The sequence below is a fragment of the Cherax quadricarinatus genome, chromosome 79 (genome assembly GCF_038502225.1).
Source record: "Cherax quadricarinatus isolate ZL_2023a chromosome 79, ASM3850222v1, whole genome shotgun sequence".
Taxonomy (NCBI): Eukaryota; Metazoa; Arthropoda; class Malacostraca; order Decapoda; family Parastacidae; genus Cherax; species Cherax quadricarinatus.
In genome coordinates, this window is record NC_091370.1 from 3,741,369 (window position 1) to 3,766,212 (window position 24,844).

At 45.8% G+C, this 24,844-nt stretch overlaps 1 protein-coding gene across 1 annotated transcript in view; it reads right to left on the reverse strand.

Moving 5' to 3' along the window:
- Positions 1 to 2,006: 2,006 nt before the first annotated feature.
- The window catches only part of LOC128702739 (uncharacterized), a 91,364-nt gene continuing 68,526 nt past the window's right edge, over positions 2,007 to 24,844 (reverse strand). The window contains exons 8-12 of the mRNA XM_070101801.1: positions 23,507 to 23,620; positions 9,951 to 10,040; positions 7,744 to 7,828; positions 7,139 to 7,266; positions 2,007 to 5,157 (exon numbers count right to left, since the gene is read on the reverse strand). Of these exons, the coding sequence (XP_069957902.1) occupies positions 2,785 to 5,157; positions 7,139 to 7,266; positions 7,744 to 7,828; positions 9,951 to 10,040; positions 23,507 to 23,620 (2,790 nt within the window). The 3' untranslated portion in view covers positions 2,007 to 2,784. The remainder of the gene's footprint in view (positions 5,158 to 7,138; positions 7,267 to 7,743; positions 7,829 to 9,950; positions 10,041 to 23,506; positions 23,621 to 24,844) is intronic.

Genomic DNA, 24,844 nt, shown 5'->3' on the forward strand with positions numbered 1-24,844 from the left:
ACCTCAAACTCCTCCTGTTCTTCACCATTCTTTGTGTGGACTGATGAAGCCACTGTGTGGCGAAACGTTTCCTTAATAAAGATACTAAAGTGTTGCAACTTGTCGATTCTCTGAACCTTTTATCTACACTCCAGCCAGTGTATCGAGCTGGTAATCTTAGAATCTCCAACTCCTTGGTTCCAATTTTACTCTGCGAATACTAACAATCTGATTGCTCAGAGCCTGGGCTGCGATTAGGGAATGGAGGATCGAGCCTTCGACACGCCTTGTGCTGAATGACCCGCAAGATTGTAATCCTTCGTGATGTAAACACGAATCTCGTTAACCTCTTTGAATAGCAGTTAATGGTGATGGGTATTAATGATCGATGTAGAAGGTTAATGGTGATAATACTTGTAAATGTTAATGGATGCTGGTGACTGATATAGGTTAATGGTGATAATAACATGTGAACATCAAAATGGTATACAATACCGACAGATTAATAGGTAAGACACATAGGCAACAGTTAGGCAACTTTATTCCGAAACGTTTCGCCTACACAGTAGGCTTCTTCAGTTGAATACAGAAAGTAGGCAGGAACAGTAGAGATGTGAAGAAGTCGTAGAATTTGAGGTTGTCTGTCCCTCAACCTGGAGAAGTTCAGTTCCATAGTCAGGAACTATCTGAAGATCAAGCGACAGTGCGGAGACTTAAATACTGTCGGAAGGAGAGGTGAAGAGTAGTAGTAGTAGTAGTGAGAATGTAGCCACTGAGAGGTCACGTCCCTCTCAGATCCAACAGTTCGGAATAAAATTGCCTAACTGTCGGTATTGTATACCATTTTGATGTTCATCTTGTCAGACACTGCAACACATGGCATCTTGGTACAGAAAACACCTTAGACAACCTTTTCAAGTGAGAAGTGTTGGATCTGAGAGGGACGTGACCTCTCAGTGGCTACATTCTCACTACTACTACTACTACTCTGCACCTCTCCTTCCGACAGTATTTAAGTCTCCGCACTGTCGCTTGATCTTCAGATAGTTCCTGACTATGGAATTGAACTTCTCCAGGTTGAGGGACTGACAACCTCAAATTCTACGACTTTAAGGGTGATGGACTGATTACATCGTCTTCTCTACTGTTCCTGCCTACTTTCTGTATTCGACTGTAGAAGCCTACTGTGTAGGCGAAACGTTTCGGAATAAAGTTGCCTAACTGTTGCCTATGTGTCTTACCTACTAAACATATAGATGTTGATGGGTGCTGCTCGTATAAATATGTAATTGCTGATAACGCATGAATGTTAATGGTTGACAAGTTGAACATTGTTGACAAGTGTTGACCAAAACAATTATGAAGCAAGACGAATAGAGATTGAAATCTCTTAATGTACATTCTCTTGTAAGACAGATTGAAATGTATAAGTGGAAGATTGAAATGTATAAATGGAAGATTGAAATGTATAAGTGGAAGATTGTAATGTATAAGTGGAAGATTGAAATGTATAAGTGGAAGATTGTAATGTATAAGTGGAAGATTGAAATGTATAAGTGGAAGATGGGCATATGGGATATATAGATAAGGTTCTCAGGAATGAACTCGAAATAGTGGATTCAAATTGGATAAATATAGATTTAGAAAGGATATAGGAAAGTACTGGTTTGGAAACAAGGTAGTTGATGAGTGGAACAGTCTGCCTTGTAGGGTTATTGAGGTTAAAACCTTGGGTAGCTTCAAATATAGATTAGATAAATACATGAGTGAGAGGGGTTGGATTTGAGTGGGACTTTGCATTTGAGTTAAAGTTATCGAAGATTATTCTTGAGTTAGGCACACTGCAGTAGGCCTACTGACCTACTGCAGTGTGCCTCCGTATGCTCTTGACGGGTTTGGATAGGCTTAGTCAGCGATGCATAACGATAGTCAGTGTAAATAGATAGCAAAAGTAACAGGTAATAAAGCGAGATACTTTTGTTACTTAAAGATTATTATGAAGACAAAATAAAACAAAAGTAACAACAAAAGCTTTTATTTTTCTGCTTATAAAATATGACAACAAAACCGTTAACAAAATTTAATAAGTTATAATAAATAATAAATATGAGAGTAACAATAAAATAAATTAATAAAGCAAGTGGAGTGACAGGTGTAGGTCAGGTCACTGGGATTATAAGTATTGTATTTTATTTCTGTATTTTTAGAGCTGTCAGCCTGTCTGTCTGTTTCTGACAGCACTGCTTTGTATGTAAAATAATTATCTGTGGCTTGAGTACTGTCTGTTCGTGTCTTTGTCTGTCTGTGTGCTTGTCTACGTGTCTGTCTAAATGTCTCACTTGCCTTAGTGTCTCAGACTGTCTACCTGTCTTCATCTCTCATCATTCTTGTGCATAATAGAAGTATATAACACCGTCTGTGTCATGCATGTTTTTGTACTTCCTGTGTTTGAGTCCTTCAGGTCTGTTTCTCAATGTGCTTCTCTGCCTACCTGTCTATCTGTCTTCCCCATCAAGCTGTCTGTTTGTCTTATGATCTGCCTGCATAACTTATCTTTCAGCGGGAGCAGGACCACCAGCCGCAGCTGGACGAGCCGAGGGCCAGCAGCAGTCAGTTCAGTAACATAACAGCATTAGCAGCAGCAGTGACACACGGTCAAGCAACTGAAGATCACAGCTCTGATAATATATTTTAATGTTCGTGTCGTGATGCGTCTCTTGTTTTTCTCTCTTGTTTCTGAATCTCAAGAGAAGTTTCTGGCCTCCTCCCAGTGGTTCCTAGTCACTCTGCTCTCCACTGCGGTTCCTAGTCACTCTGCTCTCCACTGCGGTTCCTAGAGTCACTCTGCTCTCCACTGCGGTTCCTAGAGTCACTCTGCTCTCCACTGCGGTTCCTAGAGTCATTCTGCTCTCCACTGTGGTTCCTAGAGTCACTCTGCTCTCCACTGCGGTTCCTAGAGTCACTCTGCTCTCCACTGCGGTTCCTAGAGTCACTCTGCTCTCCACTGTGGTTCCTAGAGTCACTCTGCTCTCCACTGTGGTTCCTAGTGCAGCCACACTGTTCCCCACTGTGGTTCCTAGAGTCACTCTGCTCTCCACTGTGGTTCCTAGAGTCACTCTGCTCTCCACTGTGGTTCTTAGAATTCTCGCTGTCATCCTTAAAAGCCTGGTACACAAACCTATGTGGCTTTAATCTCTCTCCTACAGTGCTCTCATCCCTGTAATTTTCACCAGCAACCCAACTGTTGTCTGCTTGTTCAATCTGTGTCGGAGTGTTGGCGTGGGTGAGTTGTTCTGCCTGCGTCTGCTGCTTTGGGAGTTCTGCTTCTGCTGCACTGCTATACGAAATGAATTCCTTCACCTTTGTCTGCTCACTCTGCGTGGCAAAGTGGACTCCTTCTGGTCTGTCTTCCTTATTTTCCCACTCTGGCTTCTGGATGCGGACCTTGGGGTAGACCTCACCGTAAGTAGGTTCTTTCTTTCCAGCAGAGACAGTGCCAGACAAGACGGCAGTAACCAACCCGGGGTTCACTGGGGCGATAGTGTCAAACAAGACGCCAGTAGCAAGGTCTGGTGCAGCGGGGACGCCAGCGCCGATAGCGAAATCTGATCTCACGGGAAGGAAAGTGTCAGGCGGGATGGCAATAGCGAAATCTTGTTTAGTGGGGAGGAAAGTGCCAGGCAGGATGGCTGTGCCGAAGTCTAGTTCAGTAGGGAGGACAGTGTCAGGCATGATGGCAAAAGCATAGTCCAGTACTGAGGGAGCGACAGTGTCGGATAGCACGGCAGTACTGTTGTTTGCAACAACGGGGACATCAGTTTCAGGAACTACTACCTCTATTGTTTCCTCTCGTTCAACAGGAACTACTGCCTCTGTTGTTTCCTCTCGTTCAACAGGAGCTACTGCCTCTGTTGTTTCCTCTCGTTCAACAGGAATTGCTGAATCTGTTGATTCCTCTCGTTCAACAGGGACTGCTGCCTCTGTTGTTTCCTCTCGTTCAACAGGAATTGCTGAATCTGTTGTTTCCTCTCGTTCAACAGGAACTATTGAATCTGTTGTTTCCTCTCTTTCAACAGGAATTGCTGAACCTGTTGTTTCCTCTCGTTCAACAGGAACTGCTGCCTCTGTTGTTTCCTCTCGTTCAACAGGAATTATTGCCTCTGTTGTTTCCTCTCGTTCAACAGGAATTATTGCCTCTGTTGTTTCCTCTCGTTCAACAGGAACTGCTGCCTCTGTTGTTTCCTCTCGTTCAACAGGAACTGCTGCCTCTGTTGTTTCCTCTCGTTCAACAGGAATTATTGCCTCTGTTGTTTCCTCTCGTTCAACAGGAACTGCTGCCTCTGTTGTTTCCTCTCGTTCAACAGGAATTATTGCCTCTGTTGTTTCCTCTCGTTCCACAGGAACTGCTGCCTCTGTTGTTTCCTCTCGTTCCACAGGAACTGCTGCCTCTGTTGTTTCCTCTCGTTCAACAGGAATTATTGCCTCTGTTGTTTCCTCTCGTTCCACAGGAACTGCTGCCTCTGTTGTTTCCTCTCGTTCCACAGGAACTGCTGCCTCTGTTGTTTCCTCTCGTTCCACAGGAACTGCTGCCTCTGTTGCTTCCTCTCGTTCCACAGGAACTGCTGCCTCTGTTGTTTCCTCTCGTTCCACAGGAACTGCTGCCTCTGTTGTTTCCTCTCGTTCCACAGGAACTGCTGCCTCTGTTGCTTCCTCTCGTTCCACAGGAACTGCTGCCTCTGTTGTTTCCTCTCGTTCCACAGGAACTGCTGCCTCTGTTGCTTCCTCTCGTTCCACAGGAACTGCTGCCTCTGTTGCTTCCTCTCGTTCCACAGGAACTGCTGCCTCTGTTGCTTCCTCTCGTTCCACAGGAACTGCTGCCTCTGTTGTTTCCTCTCGTTCCACAGGAACTGCTGCCTCTGTTGCTTCCTCTCGTTCCACAGGAACTGCTGCCTCTGTTGCTTCCTCTCGTTCCACAGGAACTGCTGCCTCTGTTGTTTCCTCTCGTTCCACAAGAACTGCCTCACCCATCACTGCCGGAGATGCATCTGGTTCTATGGTTACAACACTTTCCTCCTCGGCAGAATTCGTTGCTGTGATCTGCTCATTTCCGCTGTCCCGTAAACTGGTCTGTATAACGTGGTTTCCCAAGTACTTTATGGCCAGCCACGCATCATTGATCTGCCGTGAGGAATTAAAATGCATTAGAAAAATATCAGAATGTTAAAATCCGTATGGGGTTAATGCTTTCCTGTAGGTAAAGAAGGGTTTTGTGTACGAGGGGATTTAACATCCAGCAGGCGTGTGCGAGCGTGATAGGAGTAGAGACAAGTGGGTTTTGTGAAATGATGTGTTGCTGGAGTGTGAGCAAGGTAACATTTATGGAGGGACACATGGCAGTTAGTTAGCCAGACTTGAGTCCTGGAGGTGGGAAGTACAGTGCCTGCACTCTGAAGGAGGGGTGGAGATACTGAAGTTTGGAGAGGCATCTAATTTACAGTGCCGGAGATGTGTTGAAAATAATAGCATTTATAATAATAATAATACTAATAATTTTGTAGGTTTAAATCTTATCAACCAAACGAAGATCATTAAGGTTGCATATAACGTATACACCACCAGTCATACATGTAAATATATATATATATATATATATATATATATATATATATATATATATATATACATATTATATATATACATATTATATATATATATATATTACCTGGAGTTTACCTGGAGAGAGTTTCGGGGGTCAACGCCCCCGCGGCCCGGTCTGTGACCAGGCCTCCTGGTGGATCAGCGCCTGATCAACCAGGCTGTTGCTGCTGGCTGCACGCAAACCAACGTACGAGCCACAGCCCGGCTGATCAGGAACTGACTTTAGGTGCTTGTCCAGTGCCAGCTTGAAGACTACCAGGGGTCTGTTGGTAATCCCCCTTATGTGTGCTGGGAGGCAGTTGAACAGTCTTGGGCCCCTGACACTTATTGTATGGTCTCTTAACGTGCTAGTGACACCCCTGCTTTTCATTGGGGGGATGGTGCATCGTCTGCCAAGTCTTTTGCTTTCGTAGTGAGTGATTTTCGTGTGCAAGTTCGGTACTAGTCCCTCTAGGATTTTCCAGGTGTATATAATCATGTATCTCTCCCTCCTGCGTTCCAGGGAATACAGGTTTAGAAACCTCAAGCGCTCCCAGTAATTGAGGTGTTTTATCTCCGTTATGCGCGCCGTGAAAGTTCTCTGTACATTTTCTAGGTCGGCAATTTCACCTGCCTTGAAAGGTGCTGTTAGAGTGCAGCAATATTCCAGCCTAGATAGAACAAGTGACCTGAAGAGTGTCATCATGGGCTTGGCCTCCCTAGTTTTGAAGGTTCTCATTATCCATCCTGTCATTTTTCTAGCAGATGCGATTGATACAATGTTATGGTCCTTGAAGGTGAGATCCTCCGACATAATCACTCCCAGGTCTTTGACGTTGGTGTTTCGCTCTATTTTGTGGCCAGAATTTGTTTTGTACTCTGATGAAGATTTAATTTCCTCATGTTTACCATATCTGAGTAATTGTATATATATATGTATAGGATTCACTTGCCATGGGTTTCATTCCTACCCTTTGAGTGATTTATTTACAATCGTATTATTGCGATTTCGTGAGTCATAGAGTCATAATGACAATAAAACAATCAGAAGAGATAATGAAAGATGAGAGGTATTAAGATACGAGTTTCCCGAAATTTTCATTACCTTTTGAAACTGTTCTGGAAGAGCTGTGTGCAACTTTAATACGAGAGAAAGGGAGAGAGAGAGAGAGAGAGAGAGAGAGAGAGAGAAAGAGAGAGAGAGAGAGAGAGAGAGAGAGAGAGAGAGAGAGAGAGAGAGAGAGAGAGAGAGAGAGAGAGAGAGAGAGAGAGAGAGAGAGAGAGAGAGAGAGAGAGAGAGAGAGAGAGAGAGAGAGAGAAGGGAGGGTGGGAGAGAGGAAGGTAGGGAAGAAATCACCTTAGGTTAGGTTGGGTTGTCTTCTATCCCCCCAAAATAATATAATTAAGGTGCCTTCACCAGTCTCCATTTGACAGTCGCTACACCAGTAGAATAATGTCTGTCACTACGAGGACGGGCTGTTAAGCGAGACGGGAAGGAGTGGGGTGGGGCAGACACACTCACCGTGGGTCTAATCAGTTCCTTGGGTAGAATGAACCCAGCTGCCCCAGTGTCTCTGAGTTCCAGCGTGTACACCAGGGGTATGTCTCCCACACCAGCAGCGTAGTCGTCTGACGCTCCTGATGCAGGATCTGAGAACAGACGGGTATTAGGTCTCTTTAGTTATGCCTCCTGCCTCCTCTCTCCTCAATTCTTCCCTTATCTACTATCTACCTCGAACAATTTCTTTTTCAGTTTCACTAACAAATCTTTGTTGGAAAAATGAAACAGATGATAAGAGAAGCAGTCACTATGAGGGTCCATCACTGAGGCCTCTTTAGCAAGGCTGAGTTCAATTGTGGCCCAAATAGGAAGAATTCTTATCTTCTCTTTCATTTTCCGCACATGGATTTGTTTGTGCCATTAATTTTTGCTAATTACATTAATATTTCTGGATTTGTTAGTTATATAAATATATTCTAGGGTCTTTTACTATATTTTTGTCAAAATATACATTAAAAATTATCAAAATAAATTTTTTTATCAATATTTACATTAATTTCTTTTATTAACATATCCAGTATTTTTTTATCAGCACATTCAATTGAATTCTGAATGTGGGTACTCACAGAGGAGTTCTCCAGGACTGCCCACCATGTATGTGACCTGCTCTCCAGCTAGGATGGCCTCGGCCATGCCAGTCCCCACCGTACCCTAGGAATGACACAGAACAGGTAACAGCAGATCGATTTAAGTACATGAAGCTTGTTAGCTAATTGTACCCCATGGGTGAATTTCTTTTCTTCGAGTACAATACCCAGGATGCCCTCACGATAGAAGTGAATTATTTAATAAAAGAAACAGTGTCACTTATTGTTATGGGAGGATGTCAGACCCACTAAGAGAACCCTAGCAGTGCTAGGGTAAATACCTATGTTGCAGGAAATGACCCTATTGTTTGTAATAGTTATATTTAACTGTTGGAGCACAGGTAGCTTGATTCTAGGGCAAGAACTATCACTCCACTTGTAAACAAAACAATGTTATAATAATTATACTGTATCAGCAGTACTTTAAATGTATATTATTATTATTATCATTATTATTATTATTATTATTATTATTAAGAAAAAAAATGATAGTGTTATAGAAGAAAACTAAGAGTATTAAGGCATTAGTTGAGAATTACTGAGCAAGGCGATCAATACTTGTGGGTGTGGGGAGGCCATTACTTGCCTCCCTCTCATTCCTTGAAGCCATGCTGGGAGTAGCACTCCTCTGGGCAAGATGTGACTTACCTAGCAAGTAAAACCTACGTCGGAGATTAGATGTTAACACAATAGTGTCCCCATGGTTGCTACTGTGTATCAAAACACTTCGTTAAGACAGCTATTTGACTGGGGCCAGGTTAATCGAGTGGTTCACAACCCTATAACTGGAGAGGGTTCTGGGGGTCAACGCCCCCGCGGTCCGGTCTGTTGCCAGGCCTCAAGGTGGATCAGGTTCTGATCAACCAGGCTGTTACTGTTGGCCTCTAGAAGATTATGTATTACTTGTTAATGCGTGGGATGGGCCAGACCAGGTGTCGTTTGTATATTCTGTAAATACTTATCCAGGGAATACATAGCAATTTTTGTATACAAGTATTTTAAGTTTAACCTACTGAGTAAACTGTGGCAGGATAAGTTTAACCTACTGAGTAAACTGTGGCAGGATAAGTTTGAGAAGATGAGTTGGGTTTCACATAAATGTTAACATTCCCCCTAGATCTTTCTGGGTAGTAGAGAATTATGTTGAACCAGAGCGTACAGTGAAAAGGATGTTAAACCAACGTAACACTGACCCAGTCATGAAGGACTGGTTACTGTTTTGTAGCGGCAATGGTGGGTGAATATATTCTACTGTAAGCTAGTTAAAGTTTAACATCAATCATTGATGAAAACTTTATTCCATTCGACCTAATGACTCGACTGCAGGGAAACAAGTTCGCCTTTATCAGAACAGGAAAAATGCTAGACAACACGAGCGTTTAAAACCTAACTGATCTTAACATATATATTTATATATGGTAAATTAGACACATGTGCAATACTTGGGTACCTTCATCGAGAACACGTTTATCTACGTTCCTGTCCGACACAGAACTATCTTGGGGTCTTAATTCAGGGAATTCTTCACTTGCCTAACATTTAGGCATGACCAGCCTCCACATCTGGATTTGTTAAAGGTGATATTACCTATGACTGCTGCACCTCACCTGCCTACAATATATAAGCCACTTCGAGCAAATGCTGTTTTCTTTTCAAGACTGATTACATCGACTCAGGCTGAGGGACTGATTACCTCAAACTCCTTCTGTTCTTCACCATTCTTCTTTGTGTAGGACTGATGAAGCCACTGTGTGGAGAAACGTTTCCACAATAAAGATACCCAAGTGTTGCACATGTGTCTAATTCATCAACGTCTCGGTTCTCTGAACCATTTATCTACATATATATATATATATATATATATATATATATATATATATATATATATATATATATATATATATATATATATATATATAGTTAACAATTCGCATACGAGCGAAATTATTCACAAACATTATCTCTCAGTTCACAGCAGGATTCGAACCTGCACACACTGCATCGAAGTACGTAGTACTTACGCCACTCAGCCACATCTGGCCGAGTGGAGTAAATATTACGTACGGTTACTGTACGTAGTGACTCCAGTCACTGTCACAAGAGTAACTGTACTAAGTACATTTACTCCTGTGATAGTGAGTGGAGTGACATCACTGGAGTAACTAGGAAATATAAAGATGACTCACCAATCTTCCAGCGTTGCTCCTGATAACTGATGCAGTGTAGCCCCAAGGATGAAGGATATACTGACCAAACGAGTGTATAGTGACGTAGGCCTGTAACACAACAATGTATGGTGAAGTAGGTCTGTAACACAACAATGTATGGTGAAGTAGGTCTGTAATACAACAATGTATGGTGAAGTAGGTCTGTAATACAACAATGTATGGTGAAGTAGGTCTGTAATACAACAATGTATGGTGAAGTAGGTCTGTAATACAACAATGTATGGTGAAGTAGGTCTGTAATACAACAATGTATGGTGAAGTAGGTCTGTAATACAACAATGTATGGTGAAGTAGGTCTGTAATACAACAATGTATGGTGAAGTAGGTCTGTAACACAACAATGTATGGTGAAGTAGGCCTGTAACACAACAATGTATGGTGAAGTAGGCCTGTAACACAACAATGTATGGTGAAGTAGGTCTGTAATACAACAATGTATTGTGAAGTAGGTCTGTAATACAACAATGTATGGTGAAGGTCTGTAACAACACTGAGTTCTTACTCAGTGTTGATCCAACACTGTTCTCATTTTTCACTAAACTATGTCTGATCTCATTCCTTCCTGGACCTTCACCTCCCTCCCTCCCTCCCTCATTCCCTCCCTACCTCCCTCCCTCCATCCCTCCCTCCCTCCCTCTGTCTCTGTCTGTCTGTCTCTCTCTCTCTCTCTCATTTCAACTTTCTCAAATTCACTCTTTCTCTTTCTCGTACATTAAAAACCATGAAACACGAACAATATTTCTCTTATAATAATTTATTATTATTATTATTATTATTATTATTATTATTATTATTATTATTATTATTATTATTATTATTATTATTATTAGAGGCAGTAATCATTAATACAAATAATTCAAATATTAAATAATACTTTTAAAATTAGAACCAATAAATAATAATAATAATAACAGTAATCACATTCATCATCATTATATATATATATATATATATATATATATATATATATATATATATATATATATATATATATATATATATATATATATATATATTTGACCCTTCTAAAAAATTCCAGTGTCGTCAGTCATTTCCCTTAACCTTTCCTCTTCACATTCCCTTGAGCTCTGGGACTACCTTTTTTGCAAACCCTTTTCCCCTCTTCTTGGCGTTACCGGCCAGGGGGGGGGTTTCCCGGACTGGTTTCCATCAAAAAGTATGGGTTTTTAAATACCGTGTACGTGTCTTGAACGATTCCTTTTTAAAAGGGTATCGGAACCCCTTTCCCTCAGGTTTGCCAGGCGCCCTTGCTGCAGCGGTTATTTGGTTGATTGTGCCTCCGGTGTTTCCCCGGTGTTATGGTCCCCCGGTCTTTCTCCTAGTGAGGTCTGTGGTCGCCCCCCTAGCCTATATTCTTCTGCGGTCTTCTTTCCCCCTCCCCTTTTCCCGGGCTTTGCTTTGGCTGGTTTGGGTTAGGGCCAGTTACTGGACCCACATGCCCCAGCCTCCCCGGTCTCTTTGCAGTCCTGCCTCATCCTCGCCCGATTTAATTTTTTCCCCATCAACCCATCATCTCGAACGGGGACACTTCAAAATCTTTCCTTCCATCATGCCTTTTCATTATAAAATCCCTGGTCCTAGGGCGCCCCTGTGGGCCCACTCTCAGGCCCCACTGTAACCTTTTCCCATCCCAGGGCCCCGTTGCTGCCCCCCTGTCGGGTTTCCTTTCCATTCCCCAGTCCCTTCCTTTTACATTTCCTATCCGGCTTCCCACTAATCTCTTGGGGAACTATTTCAAAGATTCCCTGCAGTCGGGAAAAACCAATCTACAACCCCTCTCCCCGTGTTTTCTTCTGTTACCTTGCCCAAAAAACTCCGGGGAGGTTTGTAAAAAAAGGTTCCTTTCCCATGAACCCATGCTGGTTTTTTTTATAATCTTTTTCCCTTTTCCCAAAATTTTCACCCCCCTCTGAAATAATCTTCCCCATGATTTTTGCACACAATAAAATTTTCAGTGACACAGGTCTGTATTTTAAATTCCTCTTTTCTTTTCCCCTTTCTTAAATATGGGGACTACAAAAAGTTTGTCTTCCATTTCTAAAGGTGGTTCCCCCCAGTTTAAAAGGGGATTGTTGAAAAATTGGGGTTAAAAGGACACACTCTCTCCTTCTCAAAAGGACCCATGGGAAGTTTGTCGGCCCACCCCCCTTTAATTTAAAGGTCCAAAGCTTCTTCACCTCCTCCTCAGTTTTCTATGTCTTTCAACATTGGGGGTATTTTCCCCCCTCTTATTTTCCCCTTCATGCTGTCTTCCCCACCCTTTCCTTCTCTACTGAAAAAACATTAAATCTCCTTTTTCAGCTCCTCCACTACCCCCTGATCTTTTTCTTGTGAGTTCTCCACCTTTTCCTTAATCGTCCCGGGTTTTTTGGCCCTGTTTTTTCCCCTCCTGATTTGGCTTCCCAACGGGTTTCCCAGGTAAATCTTGTTTCCCTCGTGTTGCCCCCTTTTTCATATGAAAACGGGCCCCCCTCCTTCCCCCCTGTGCAAAACTCGTTCCTGGCTCCCCCCACCCCCTATTTTCGTGTGTTCTCTGCCTTCTGTTTTTTCCCATTTTCTATTCTTTTGTTTTTCCCCACCGTCGGGTAAACCGGGGGCTTTTTCCCTGGTTTCCCTTTTTTATGTCCCCTTTGGGGAAAATAGACCTTTCCCCCTCCTATTTTGTTTGCTACATTTCCATCATTTCTTTTTCAATTTTGCAGTTTTTGTCCACAAATAAAACCCCTCCCCCCGGGAAGTTTTTCCCAACCCCTATTAGTCCCTTTTTTAAAGTGGCTTTCCTTTTCTCCTGTTATTCTCTCCCCCCGCAGCTCTACTATGTTTTCCCAAACACAGAACCCGGGGTCCTGGCCCCTGGGGACCCCTCATTTTATGTCCTCAATGCCCCAAAAACTCCCAGGGTGAAAAAGGGGTCCAATCGCTATTTTCCTCCCCCCTCTCACTCTTTTAGTGTCCTTAACATGTTTTGGTGCATGGGGTTTTTCCCAGCCCCACTCCAACATCCGGGCTCTCCATTTTTTGGGACCCCATGGCTCCGGGTTTCCCCAGCCCTCTCCTGTTTTTAAAATCCCCCCCCTTAAAACAACTTTGCCCCTGCTGGGGGGAAACTCTTCGCCACCTCCCAAAAAGTTAGGGTCCCCATTGCTCTGTTGCTCTCTTCATATTCCTCTCTTGGCCTCCTGCCCAGTTCTGTTTGGATTATACATCACTGCAATGACCATTTTTTTCCCCAAAAAATTCCTCCCTATATTTTCTCTTTCTCCTTTTTATTTATTATTTTTTTCCCCAATTTCCATCTTTTTTGAGCAAACCCCAACCCCACCTCCCCCTACCCTTCTATCTTTCCTCATGATCTGGTACCCTGGTGGGGAAGGTTGCATCTATTATTTCCCCATGGGGTTTTTTTCTGTAACTGCTAGGGATGTCTAGGGACTTCTCTTTTAATTCTTTCTTCCCTTTCCCCCTCATTTTTTATTCGTGTGTGTGTGTGTGTGTGTGTGTGTGTGTGTGTGTGTGTGTGTGTGTGTGTGTGTGTGTGTGAAAAAAAAAAAAAAAAAACAAAAAAATTATCCCAAGACATAAAACAATAAAAAACACTTTGGGCCCGTCCCCCAAAAAAAGGAAAGGGTGAAAAAGAAGAAAACTCCTCCCATTCTTTCGTCAGGGGGCGCCCTTCCCCACAGTTCAGACCTCCTAAAATTATAATATACCCAGCCCCCCAGGTGAAAGGCATTTTGTTTTCCCCCCCAGGAAAATATTTTGGCTAACTAGTTCACCTGAAACCCTTAAATGTTCCCTTTCCTCACACCCCAATAGCACGTCAAGTCAAAAACACATACCCTTCCCTCTCCCCCCACTCCCCTAAAACGTTTACAAAATGTCCAACCCCTTTTGCAAGAAAACCCTCCAATTTTCCCCAAAAGACGACCCCAGTTTCCCCTTTTCCATCCCCCAAACACTTTTTCACCCCCCAAAGTTCTTAATTTCCCCAAACATTTCGGAAGAAACCCCTCAACAACCCTCCTCAAAATTTAAAAAATCTTTGAAACCAAGAATTTTCTAATCTAAAAAATACGAATTCTCTTTTTTAATTTTTCCACCACATTGCCCTTTTTCCCCGACATTTCACAACCTGTGTGATGTTTCTCCTTGTAGTGTGTCCTGGGTTCTGGCCCCAGGTTCATGAAAACCTCAGGTCCCCCTATAGATGCTGGAGCATGGAAAGACCACTGGCCCCTACCTCTGTGAGGTTATAAAATGGAGGGCTAAGGGGAGGGGAAGGGTGCAAATGGGGGCAGGGGCAGGCATCATGGGACAGGGGGAGGCTGGCATGGGGGGAGGGGGAGGTACAGCATGGGGCAGGGGGAGGTACCCCTGGGACAGGGGGAGGTACAGCATGGGACCCGGGGCCCCGGTACGGGATGGGGCAGGGGCATGCCGGCCCTGGGACAGGGGCAGGTACAGCATGGGACAGGGGCAGGGAAAAGCATGGGCGGGAAAAGGCCCCCCATGGGGCAGGGGGAGGTACCCCGCATGGGGCCCGGGGGAGGCTGGATGGGCCCAAAAGGGCACGCACAGCATGGGATAGGGGCCCCGGGACAGCCTGGGACAGGGGCCCCGGCCGCATGGGGCAGGGGGAGGTCAGGTTTGGGCAGGGGGTACAGCATGGGCAGGGGCAGGCCGGGATGGGACGGGGAGGGTGGCCGGGACAGGGGGAGGTACGGGATGGTGCAAAAGGCAGGTGGCATGGGATGAAAGCCCCGGGACAGCATGGGGTGGGGAGGGGGCATGGGGAAAGGGGAATCACCCCGCATGTGACGGGGGGGGCTTTTTACATGGGGGCAGGGGCAGGCCTGGCCCTGGGACAGGGGAGGTCAGCATGGGGCGGGGACAGGTCAGCATGGGACGGTACAGTATGGGACAGAAATTTGGGCCGGGATGGGACAAGGCAGGTACAGAATGGGACAGAGGGGGGCTGGTGGGACAGGGGAGGCTGGCATGGGACAGGGCAGGCACAGCATGGGACAAAAAAGGTTTTTTTCGCTGGGGCAGGGGGGGAGGCCCACATGGAAAAGGGGCAGGTCCAAGCTGGGACAAGGGGAGGTCGGGGGAAAGGGACCCGGGCGGGGGCAGCATGGGACAGGGGAGGGCCGGGGAAAACCCAGGGAGGGGAAAGGGGCAGCATGGGATAGATGCCAGGTCGGGATGGGGGTGGGGGGGGCCCGCATGGGACAGGGGGGGAAGGGGACGGCATGGGACAGACAGGCAAACATGGGACAGGGCCCCGGCCGGCATGGGGCAGGGGGAGGTGGCTTGGGACGGGGGCAAAATACAGCATGGGCAGGTCAGCATGGGACAGGGCAGGTCAGCATGGGGCAGGGACAGGTGCCCGCATGGGACCCGGTCCCGCGTGGGACAGGAGGAGGACAACATGGGACAGAGAGGCCCCGGTTTTGGGATGGGGCAAAGGGGCCCGGTCCCATGGGTCAGGGGCAGGTACAGCATGGGCAGGGGAGGTCAGCATGGGGCGGGGGGTCAGCATGGGGTAGGGGGGGGTGGGATGGGACAGGGGACGGGGGGCATGGGACAGGGGACACGTACGGGATGGGACCCGGGGGCGGGGACAACTGGGGGGGACACGTCGGGATGGGACGGGGGCGGGTACAACTGGGGGGGACAGGAACAGCATGGGACAGGGACAAAGGGGCCCGCTGGGACAGGGCAGGCCCCCGCATGGGACAGGGATAGGTACAGCAGGACAGGGACAGGCTGGCATGGGACCCGGGGGCAGGCCGGGATGGGACAAGGGCCCGGCTTGGGATGGGACGGGGGTGGGTACAGCATGGGACAGGGACAGGCACCCGCATGGGGCAGGGCCCGGTCATGGGGCGGGACAGGCACAGCATGGGACGGGGGCAGGCATAGCATGGGACAGGGACAGGGTGGCATGGGACAGGGGGAGGCACCCCGCATGGGCGAGGGTAAATTTCCCGCATGGGACAGGACAGGTACAGCATGGGACAGGGGCAGGTACCCGCATGGGGGGAAGGGGGGAGGCCGGGATGGGACAGGGACGGGCATGGGTGGGACCCAAAGGGGCAGGCCGGGATGGGACAGGGACAGGCGGGATGGGACGGGAAGGCCCGGGATGGGACGGGGGCAGATGCGGGATGGGCGGGGGAGGCACGGGATGGGACAGGGGCCCCCGGCTGGGCAGGGCAGGGGGGCATGGGACAGGGGCAGGCACCCCGCATGGGACAGGGGCAGGGGTGGCAGGGGGACAGGGGGAGGCACAGCATGGGACAGGGGGAGGCATAGCATGGGACAGGGGGAGGAAACTGGGCAGGGACAGGACAGGGTGGAAGGGGCAAGGGGCGGGGAAAAAACAAATTTTTGGGTTCCCCGAACTTATTAAATTACAAATGGGTTTTGTGGGGTGTGTCTTTCACCCCTTTTTTGGTTGCGGGGTCGGGGTTTTGGGTCCCGGTCCCCCTCTTCCTTTTTGCTACTAGGTCCTCTCCCCGCTCCCAAAGGGAAACAAAAATCGTCTTCCCCATGGTTTTCCCCCCCACCCCCCTTTTACTTTCCAACTATTCACTTCCCGACAACTCTATGACTGAAAAATATTTAACATCCCGTCTCCTTTGGGTCTTCTTTTGTTAAACCCTTTTCTTGTCCATCTCTGGAAAACCTCTTTTTTTCCTTTTCAATTCCCCGCATTTAAATTTTTTGTTTTATGTCCTCCAGGGTGGTCTGGTCATTTTCCCCTTTAACCCTTTTTTTGGGGCATTTCCCCCCTTTCTTTGGGGCTGTCTTTTTGCAAACCCACTTTCTCTAATTTCTTGACGTGCTTGACCAGGTGTGGTTTCCAAACTCGTGCTCATACTCCCGTTAAAAACCTGACATTTTCCGTTTTACAGAGTCTTGAACGATTCCATTGAGGAAACAAACACTATTCTCAGGTTTGCCCGGCGCCCATAGGGCCCTTTTGGATTATCTGGTTGATTTTCCCCGGGGAAAGTGCTCAATTTCTCACCCCAAGTTCCCCTTTTCTTGGTTTGGGTTTTCGTCTTTGGGGCTTCTTTGCCCCTTTTATCTTCATGGCTTTGTATTTGGCGGGGTAAATTCGAAAAGCCCGTTCTGGACCAAACTTCCCTCCCGTCCCGGGCTCTTGGTAGTCTCCTGATCCCCATTCGATTTTTAAATTTTCCCCTTATTCTTCCCACACATCTCCCAAAAAGGGACACTTCTGGGGTCTGTCCCCTTTTGTCATGTCTTTACATATACCAAAAAACCCTTTTTTCCCGGATGGCCCCTGTGGACCCTTTCTCGTCCGAAACGCCCATTTAACTACCCCATTTTCATTACCAGATTTTATTGTTGCCCCCGCCCAAGGGGTTTTTGTCCATTGTGCCCTTTTGAAGGGGTTTTGTCCTCTAGCTTTTCTAACTTCGTGAGGAACTGTGTCGAAGGCCTTCTTGCGGTCCCGAAGGTGCAATCCCCCACGCCTTCGTGAATTCTTCCGTTCTTGTCATACAAAATCCAGTGGTTTTTTGATGAGGGTTTTCCCTTTGTGAAACCTTGCTGATTCCCTTTAACCAAACTTGTTTCCCTTTTTAGGGGCTCCACCCCCTCTCCTGTTGCCGCGTGTGTACTCCCCCAGTTGGCCTAGTTGAGGTTGCGGGGTCAGGGCCGGGCTCCTGGCCCCCCTCTTCACTGTCACTACTGGGTCACCCCCCTGAGCCTTAGGGTTTATCCTTTCCTCCCCTTAAAGCTATGTATGGATCCCGCCCCACCTTCCCCCTTTCCCCAAAATATTTTCCCACCCAAAACCCTGTGGCTGAAGGGAAAAAACTTTCCCAACATCCCTTTATTCATTTTTCTTTGCTTTAACTGTGTCCCCCTTTTTACCCGTTCCCAAACTCTAAACATCCTGTTTTATCCACCTTGTCAAATTTTCCCCTCAGTTTTTGATGTCGTTATCCCTGCCCCCCCTTTTCTCCCGTCCCCAGTTCTCAGGTTGATTTATAACCTCTCCTTAGGACCTTTCCTTTTGCTCTGGGACTAGTCTTGTTTAAACCTTTGCACCCCTCTAGTTTTTTTGCAGCTTTGGGGGGTGGGTTCAAAGGGGAATTACTCCCAATATGGGGCCCCCCCCTTTCGGTGGGGTTTAACGTTCCCTTTTTTAAGATTCAGGGGTGTTCGGGGTTTTCCCCGGGCCCATATCTGCAGCAGTTATTTGGTTGATGTCCCTTTAGGGGATGTCCCGGGGTTATACTCACCCAAAATCTTTTTCCTTAAATTAGGGTTTGTAGTCTCTGACCCCTAGACTGTACTCGTTTGGGGTTTTTCCCTTCCCAATCTTCCTGACTTTGCATTGGGGGGGTTGAACTCCCGGGGCCCTTGCTGGACCAGTTCTGCAACCTGTCCCGGTCCCCTTTTAGTTCTGCCTGGTCTTCGATCAGGGGTTTTTCTCTTCCCAAATTCACGTCATCCGGGGGGCCCCCGAATTTTTTCCTTTCATTCGTTCACAAATACCCCGAAAAAACACTGGTCCCGGGGTTATTTTGGGCCCCCCTGGTCCGGGGGCCCACTCTGACACCTCCTTTTCTTCCATGACTCCCTTTTCTTTTTTTTACAAGGGATTCCCTGATCCATTGTAGTTTTCCCTTTTCCCCCAGGTCCCTCCCGTTTTTTCCCCAATTTTTGTGTGGAACTGTGTCCACCCTTTTTTTGGTCCCAAAAATTTTCCCTTCCCCCCCCCCCTCCCCTCTTTTGTCTTCCCGCTGTCACCCCCTCTTGGGAAATCCCGTAGGTTTTGTTTCAATTCCCTCCCCGAAACCCTTCTGCCTTTTTTTGGATGATCCATTCCTTTCTAGGTGTTCCCCCATCTTCTCCTGATAATCTTCTCCCTTTATTTTGCATACTATACATTCAGTTCATATTTTGTATTTTAATCTATGTTTTCCTTTTTTAAAATTGGGACTACATTTTCTGTCTTCCATGCCTCAGGCAATCTCCCCGTTTCGATGATGTATTGGGAAATTTTTGTTGAGTTTTACATGGGGCCCCCTGCTCCTCTCTCAAAACCCTTGGGGAATGTTTCTGGGCCCCCTTCCTTTGGTTTTTCTAGCTCACTCAAAAGCCTCTTTCCCCTTTTTCCTCAGTTTTTGTGCACTGTGTCCCCGCATTTGGGGGTGTGCCCCACCTCTCCGTCTTTTCCCGGGTTCCTTCCCGTCTCCTCTGTAACCCCTTCTTTAGTCTCTTGTTGAGTTCTTCCATACTTCAAAACCCTTTTCCCGTTGTCCCCTTTTTTCCCCCTGATTACCCCGGTCCTTGACTTTTTTTCCTCCTGATGTGGCTGTACAACAGTTTCCGGGTCAGATTGGGTTTCCTTTTTTTTTCATTTTTATTTGTCTTTGAAAATCCCCTTTTTTATCTGTATATTCATTTCTCTTTTGACTGTTCTCCTTATTCTCCCAGGTCCCTTTTCCTTCTTTTTCTTCCCATTCCCCAGCACACTTGGTTTTCCCCCCCTTTTCCTTTGGGGAAACCTAAATTTTTTATTCTCCTGTTCCCCCTTGGGTTTTTAAAACCCCTCCTCAACCTCCTTGCATTTTTTTTGCTCATATTCCCCTCATCTCATTAACTGGTTTCCCCGCCCTTCTCTTCCTGAACCCCTTCAGGTATTCCTCATTCACTGTTGGGGCCCTTTCCCGTTTCTTATTTTCCGGGCCCTTTTCCCTTTTCCCTCCACTTTTTGGGTCTACTGTTATTCAGGCTTACCCACATGGGCACTGGCTTCAAAGGGGGCTTTTTGTGATGTCCTCGATATCTGCACTACTGAGGGGGAATCTAAGTCCCGCCGCTGGTTCATCCCCCTCTCTCTCTTTGATTCCCCCGTGTTTTGGGGAAGAAGTTTTTCCAAATACCCCTCCATCATCTTTGCCCCCCAAGTATCTTGGCCCCGTGGCCAAGGTTTTTTCCCAATCTATCTCATTTTGGTTAAATCCCCTGATCAGGGCCCTTTTCCCCTCATGTGAAACTCTTCTGGCCTCCCGGCTAGTGTGGGAACCATCCTCCCATTGCTCTCGTCTCTCCGCCGGGCCCCCTGCCCGTTTGGTGGGTTATACATCCTCTTTCACCCCCTTGGACCCTCCCGAGTAAATGTTCCCCCCTATGTAATCATTTCTTCTCCCTATCTTTCTCTCCCAGCTCATCAAAATTCCCGCGATTTTTTTATCCCCAACATCCCCCCCTCCCACCCCTTTTCCCCCTGTCTTTCCCCCAGGTTTGGTATCCCGTTGGAAAAAAGGGATCTGTTTTCATACCTGTAAAAACTTGGTTTCTGTAAATTTTTGATGTCCTTATTCTTTTACTCTTTCTTCCACTCCTCCCTTATTTGTTATTCCATCAAACGTTTTTTTACCATACCCTTAGTTTCCTTTTTCCCAAAACTGTGGGGGTGTGTGTATTTTGTTTTTTGTTTGTGTTGCCTTTTACTGGGTTGGAATTTAGGGATTTAAAATTAAGCTCCAATGTTGTGTGTGTGTGTGTGTGTGTGTGTGTGTGTGTGTGTGTGTGTGTGTGTTTTTTTGTGTGTGTGTGTGTGTGTGTGTGTGTGTGTGTTGCAAAGTTTTGTGTGTGTGTGCGCCTGTGTGTGTGTCTGTGTGTGTCTTTTGGTGTGTACCCCTTTTCCCCTTTTGTAGTTTGGGGTCCCGTCCCGGCTCCTACCCCCCCCTCTTCACTGGTTTCACCCAAAAACCCTCTCTCCCTGTCCATAGGGTTTTTCATACCCCGTACTCACCCTTTTTTCCCACCTTTTGGGGGTTTTCCCGGGGGTTTGATTCCCCGTCCCCCCTTTTTTTTCACCCAGTTTTCTACTGGACTCTCTCCCCACATCCCGAACTTTAAACCCCCGTCTTAAGGCCGTTTATGGTTTCCCGCCTCCATACCCATTTTTTCCCGGGCCCCCTTTTTCCCCCTTTTTAATCTATTCGAAGAAATACTTCCTCTTTTCTCTCTATTTGTTTTTTCCAAATTGTGGCCTCTTTTTTCTGTGTCCCCCCCCTGGAAAATCCCGGTTTTTTCCATTTTCTATTCACCCTATTTTAAAGTTATCATTCCCCTGACCCCCCTTTTCCTCCCCGTTTTGGGATTTCCCTTAATCTTTCTTCCAGGACATTCCCCTTGGGTCTGGAACTAACCTTTTTTCAAAACCTTTTCCCCTTTTTCCATTTCTTGGCTGCCAACAAGTGGGGTTTTCCCAAAAAGGTGCCAATTTTCCCCGTATGGGCCCGACATTTCAGGGGCAGGTGTCTTGAATGTTTCCCTTTCTAAAGGGATAATCTGTTCTCAGGTTTGCCAGTCCCTTCAATTTTCCTTTTTTTTGGATTATCGTTGAAAGTGTGTTTTGGAGAAATTTTTCTCTGTTATTCTTTTAAACCCCAAAATCTTTCCCCTTTTTAGGGGGTTTAGTCTTTGGCCACCCATTTTTCTCTGTCTGTTTCTTCTGTGCCCCTTTCCCTATCTTCATGACTTTATTTTTGGGTTAAAATTAAAATTTGCTGGGGTGTCCCCGTCTGCCGGAAATTTTTTTGAATCCCCGCTGGGTTATAAGTTTCCCCATTAACCATCCCTCTGCAAAAAGGGACCCCCTTTGAGTCTTTCCTTCCCATTGTTCCCTATCCAAAAAAGGGATGGTTTTGGGGCGGCCCTGGGACCCTGTCCGGGTGCCCTGTGATACATCGTCGTACCCGGGCTCGTTTTGCCTCCCTTGGGATTTCCCGATCCAAAATGCATTTCCCGTTTTGCGTTGTCTCCCCCCTGCACTAATCTCTTGGGGGAAATTGTAAAAAAATTTTTTTTGGGTCAAAAAGGTGCAATCAACCCACCCTCTTTCTTACTTCTGTTTTTTTATCATAAAAATCCAGAAAAGGGGTTTGGGTTCAGGATTTACCCTTTTGAATCCCTGCTGGTTGTTTTTCTCTTATTGTGTGTGTGTGTGTGTGTGTGTGTGTGTGTGTGTGTGTGTGTGTGTGTGTGTGTGTGTGTGTGTGTGTGTGTGTGTGTGCGTGTGTCTAAATGTATATCTAGATTTGAGTTTCTATGTTCTAGCTACTGCAGCAGGTTGTCGTTGTCTCACTGGAGACATCACGACTGTGCAACATAACCTACGTTCATATGATCACTGCGTATTTTACCAGATTCCTACAAATAAAGAGACCCAGGAGTTACTCATGTGTCTAATTCCTCATCTTGTCAGTACTGTATACACTTATTGTAGTGAAATTTGTCTGTATGCTTGTCTGTTTTTGTGTATATTCGTGTTTGTCCGTATACCCGTGTCTGTCCATATATATACCCGTGTCTGTCCATATATATACCCGTGTCTGTCCATATATATACCCGTGTCTGTCCATATATATACCCGTGTCTGTCCATATATATACCCGTGTCTGTCCATATATATACCCATGTCTGTCCATATATATACCCGTGTCTGTCCATATATATACCCGTGTCTGTCCATATATATACCCGTGTCTGTCCATATATATACCCATGTCTGTCCATATATATACCCGTGTCTGTCCATATATATACCCATGTCTGTCCATATATATACCCGTGTCTGTCCATATATATACCCGTGTCTGTCCATATATATACCCGTGTCTGTCCATATATATACCCATGTCTGTCCATATATATACCCGTGTCTGTCCATATATATACCCGTGTCTGTCCATATATATACCCGTGTCTGTCCATATATATACCCATGTCTGTCCATATATATACCCGTGTCTGTCCATATATATACCCGTGTCTGTCCGTATATATACCCGTGTCTGTCCATATATATACCCGTGTCTGTCCTAATATATACCCCTTTTTCCTAATATATACCTGTGTCTTTGTCCTAATACGTACCCTTGTGGCTTTCTCCTTATCTATGTGTGTCTTGCTTTATTACTATATCTTGTCTATGTCTTGCTTTATTACTATATCTTGTCTATGTCTTTACCTACGTATTTATCCATAATTGTACCTGTTCGTCTAGACACATTTATTTCTTTGTCTTAATACGTGTATATATCTGTATTTTTGTTCTTATTTATGCCTGTACTACTGTACGTATTAATATCTGTTTCTCTATAAGTACCTATATCCTCTGTTTTTATTTCTTCAGACGGAAAGATAGCTGGAAGTAAATACTGTAACAGTCAACGTAATGAATTAGATACGTCTAACTCAACGTCTTGTCGGTATTGAATACACAGCAATATACAACAATCAACATAACATATAAACTATTGTATTTCGCGGCTTATTAGACGCATTTTTTTTTATAAATTGTCTCCAAAAACCACCCTGCGTTCTATAAACTGAAGGGCCATTGAAACTAAAACGAGTCTTATAAGCCGCGTCTTATAAGCTGAAAAATACGGTATAAGTAATCATTGTATACTTCAGGAAGAGTCTAGTACAGCTGGTCGAGCCTTCCTCTCACCTCCCCAGTGGAAGTCGAAGTTCCTGTTAAGGTCCACTCCAAAGCACCGTGTCGACAGCGTCCTGGCTCGGTTCTTTCTCCAAAGGCGGTCCTGGCGAGTGAAATTGTTAATTGGGCAAAAAAAAAAAAAAAAAAAAAAACACTCAAAATATAGATACACTGAGATAGACAAACAGATCCCCTCCACACCACACACAAATTTTTAAGCAGTTGGAGACAGACCATAGACAGAAAAAATATCAAGCAGGTGTGAGGACTGAACAATGAACATACGCCGAGTCAGGAGGACAAAAAAAAGCCACAAAGAACAAAAAGTGCAGAGATATTGCTGCACTCTAACAGCACCTTTCAAGGCAGGTGAAATTGCCGACCTAGAAAATGTACAGAGAACTTTCACGGCGCGCATAACGGAGATAAAACACCTCAATTACTGGGAGCGCTTGAGGTTTCTAAACCTGTATTCCCTGGAACGCAGGAGGGAGAGATACATGATTATATACACCTGGAAAATCCTAGAGGGACTAGTACCGAACTTGCACACGAAAATCACTCACTACGAAAGCAAAAGACTTGGCAGACGATGCACCATCCCCCCAATGAAAAGCCGGGGTGTCACTAGCACGTTAAGAGACCATACAATAAGTGTCAGGGGCCCGAGACTGTTCAACTGCCTCCCAGCACACATAAGGGGGATTACCAACAGACCCCTGGCAGTCTTCAAGCTGGCACTGGACAAGCACCTAAAGTCAGTTCCTTATCAGCCTGGCTGTGGCTCGTACGTTGGTTTGCGTGCAGCCAGCAGCAACAGCCTGGTTGATCAGGCGCTGATCCACCAGGAGGCCTGGTCACAGACCGGGCCGAGGGGGCGTTGACCCCCGAAACTCTCTCCAGGTAAACTCCAGGTACTCCAGGTGTTTGTATTAAATAACGAGGAGAACCTGAAAGGAAGATATGAAGGAAAGAGGGACAAAAAAAATTACGATTTGATGGGGGAAAAATGGGAGCTATAAGAGAATCCATATCTGTATTTTAATGCTGGGATCATGTAGAGGGGAAGATAAGGACACTGAGTTCTGTTTACAAGGACACAAACATGAGACTTGATGAGTAGAAAATGAAATCTGAGTAAATCTCGCAACTTCAGCTCACTTGATATCAAAGAAGATAGGATGAAAGAACAAAATCAGAGAGAAGTGTAAAAGAAGAAGAAAGCAGCAGAGGAATGGAACTGGAAAAAGATCACTTATCTCAGGAGGAATGAACCAACCCGAGATAAGTAGTTCAACAAATAACCGAAACTCTAGAGATTCCGTGA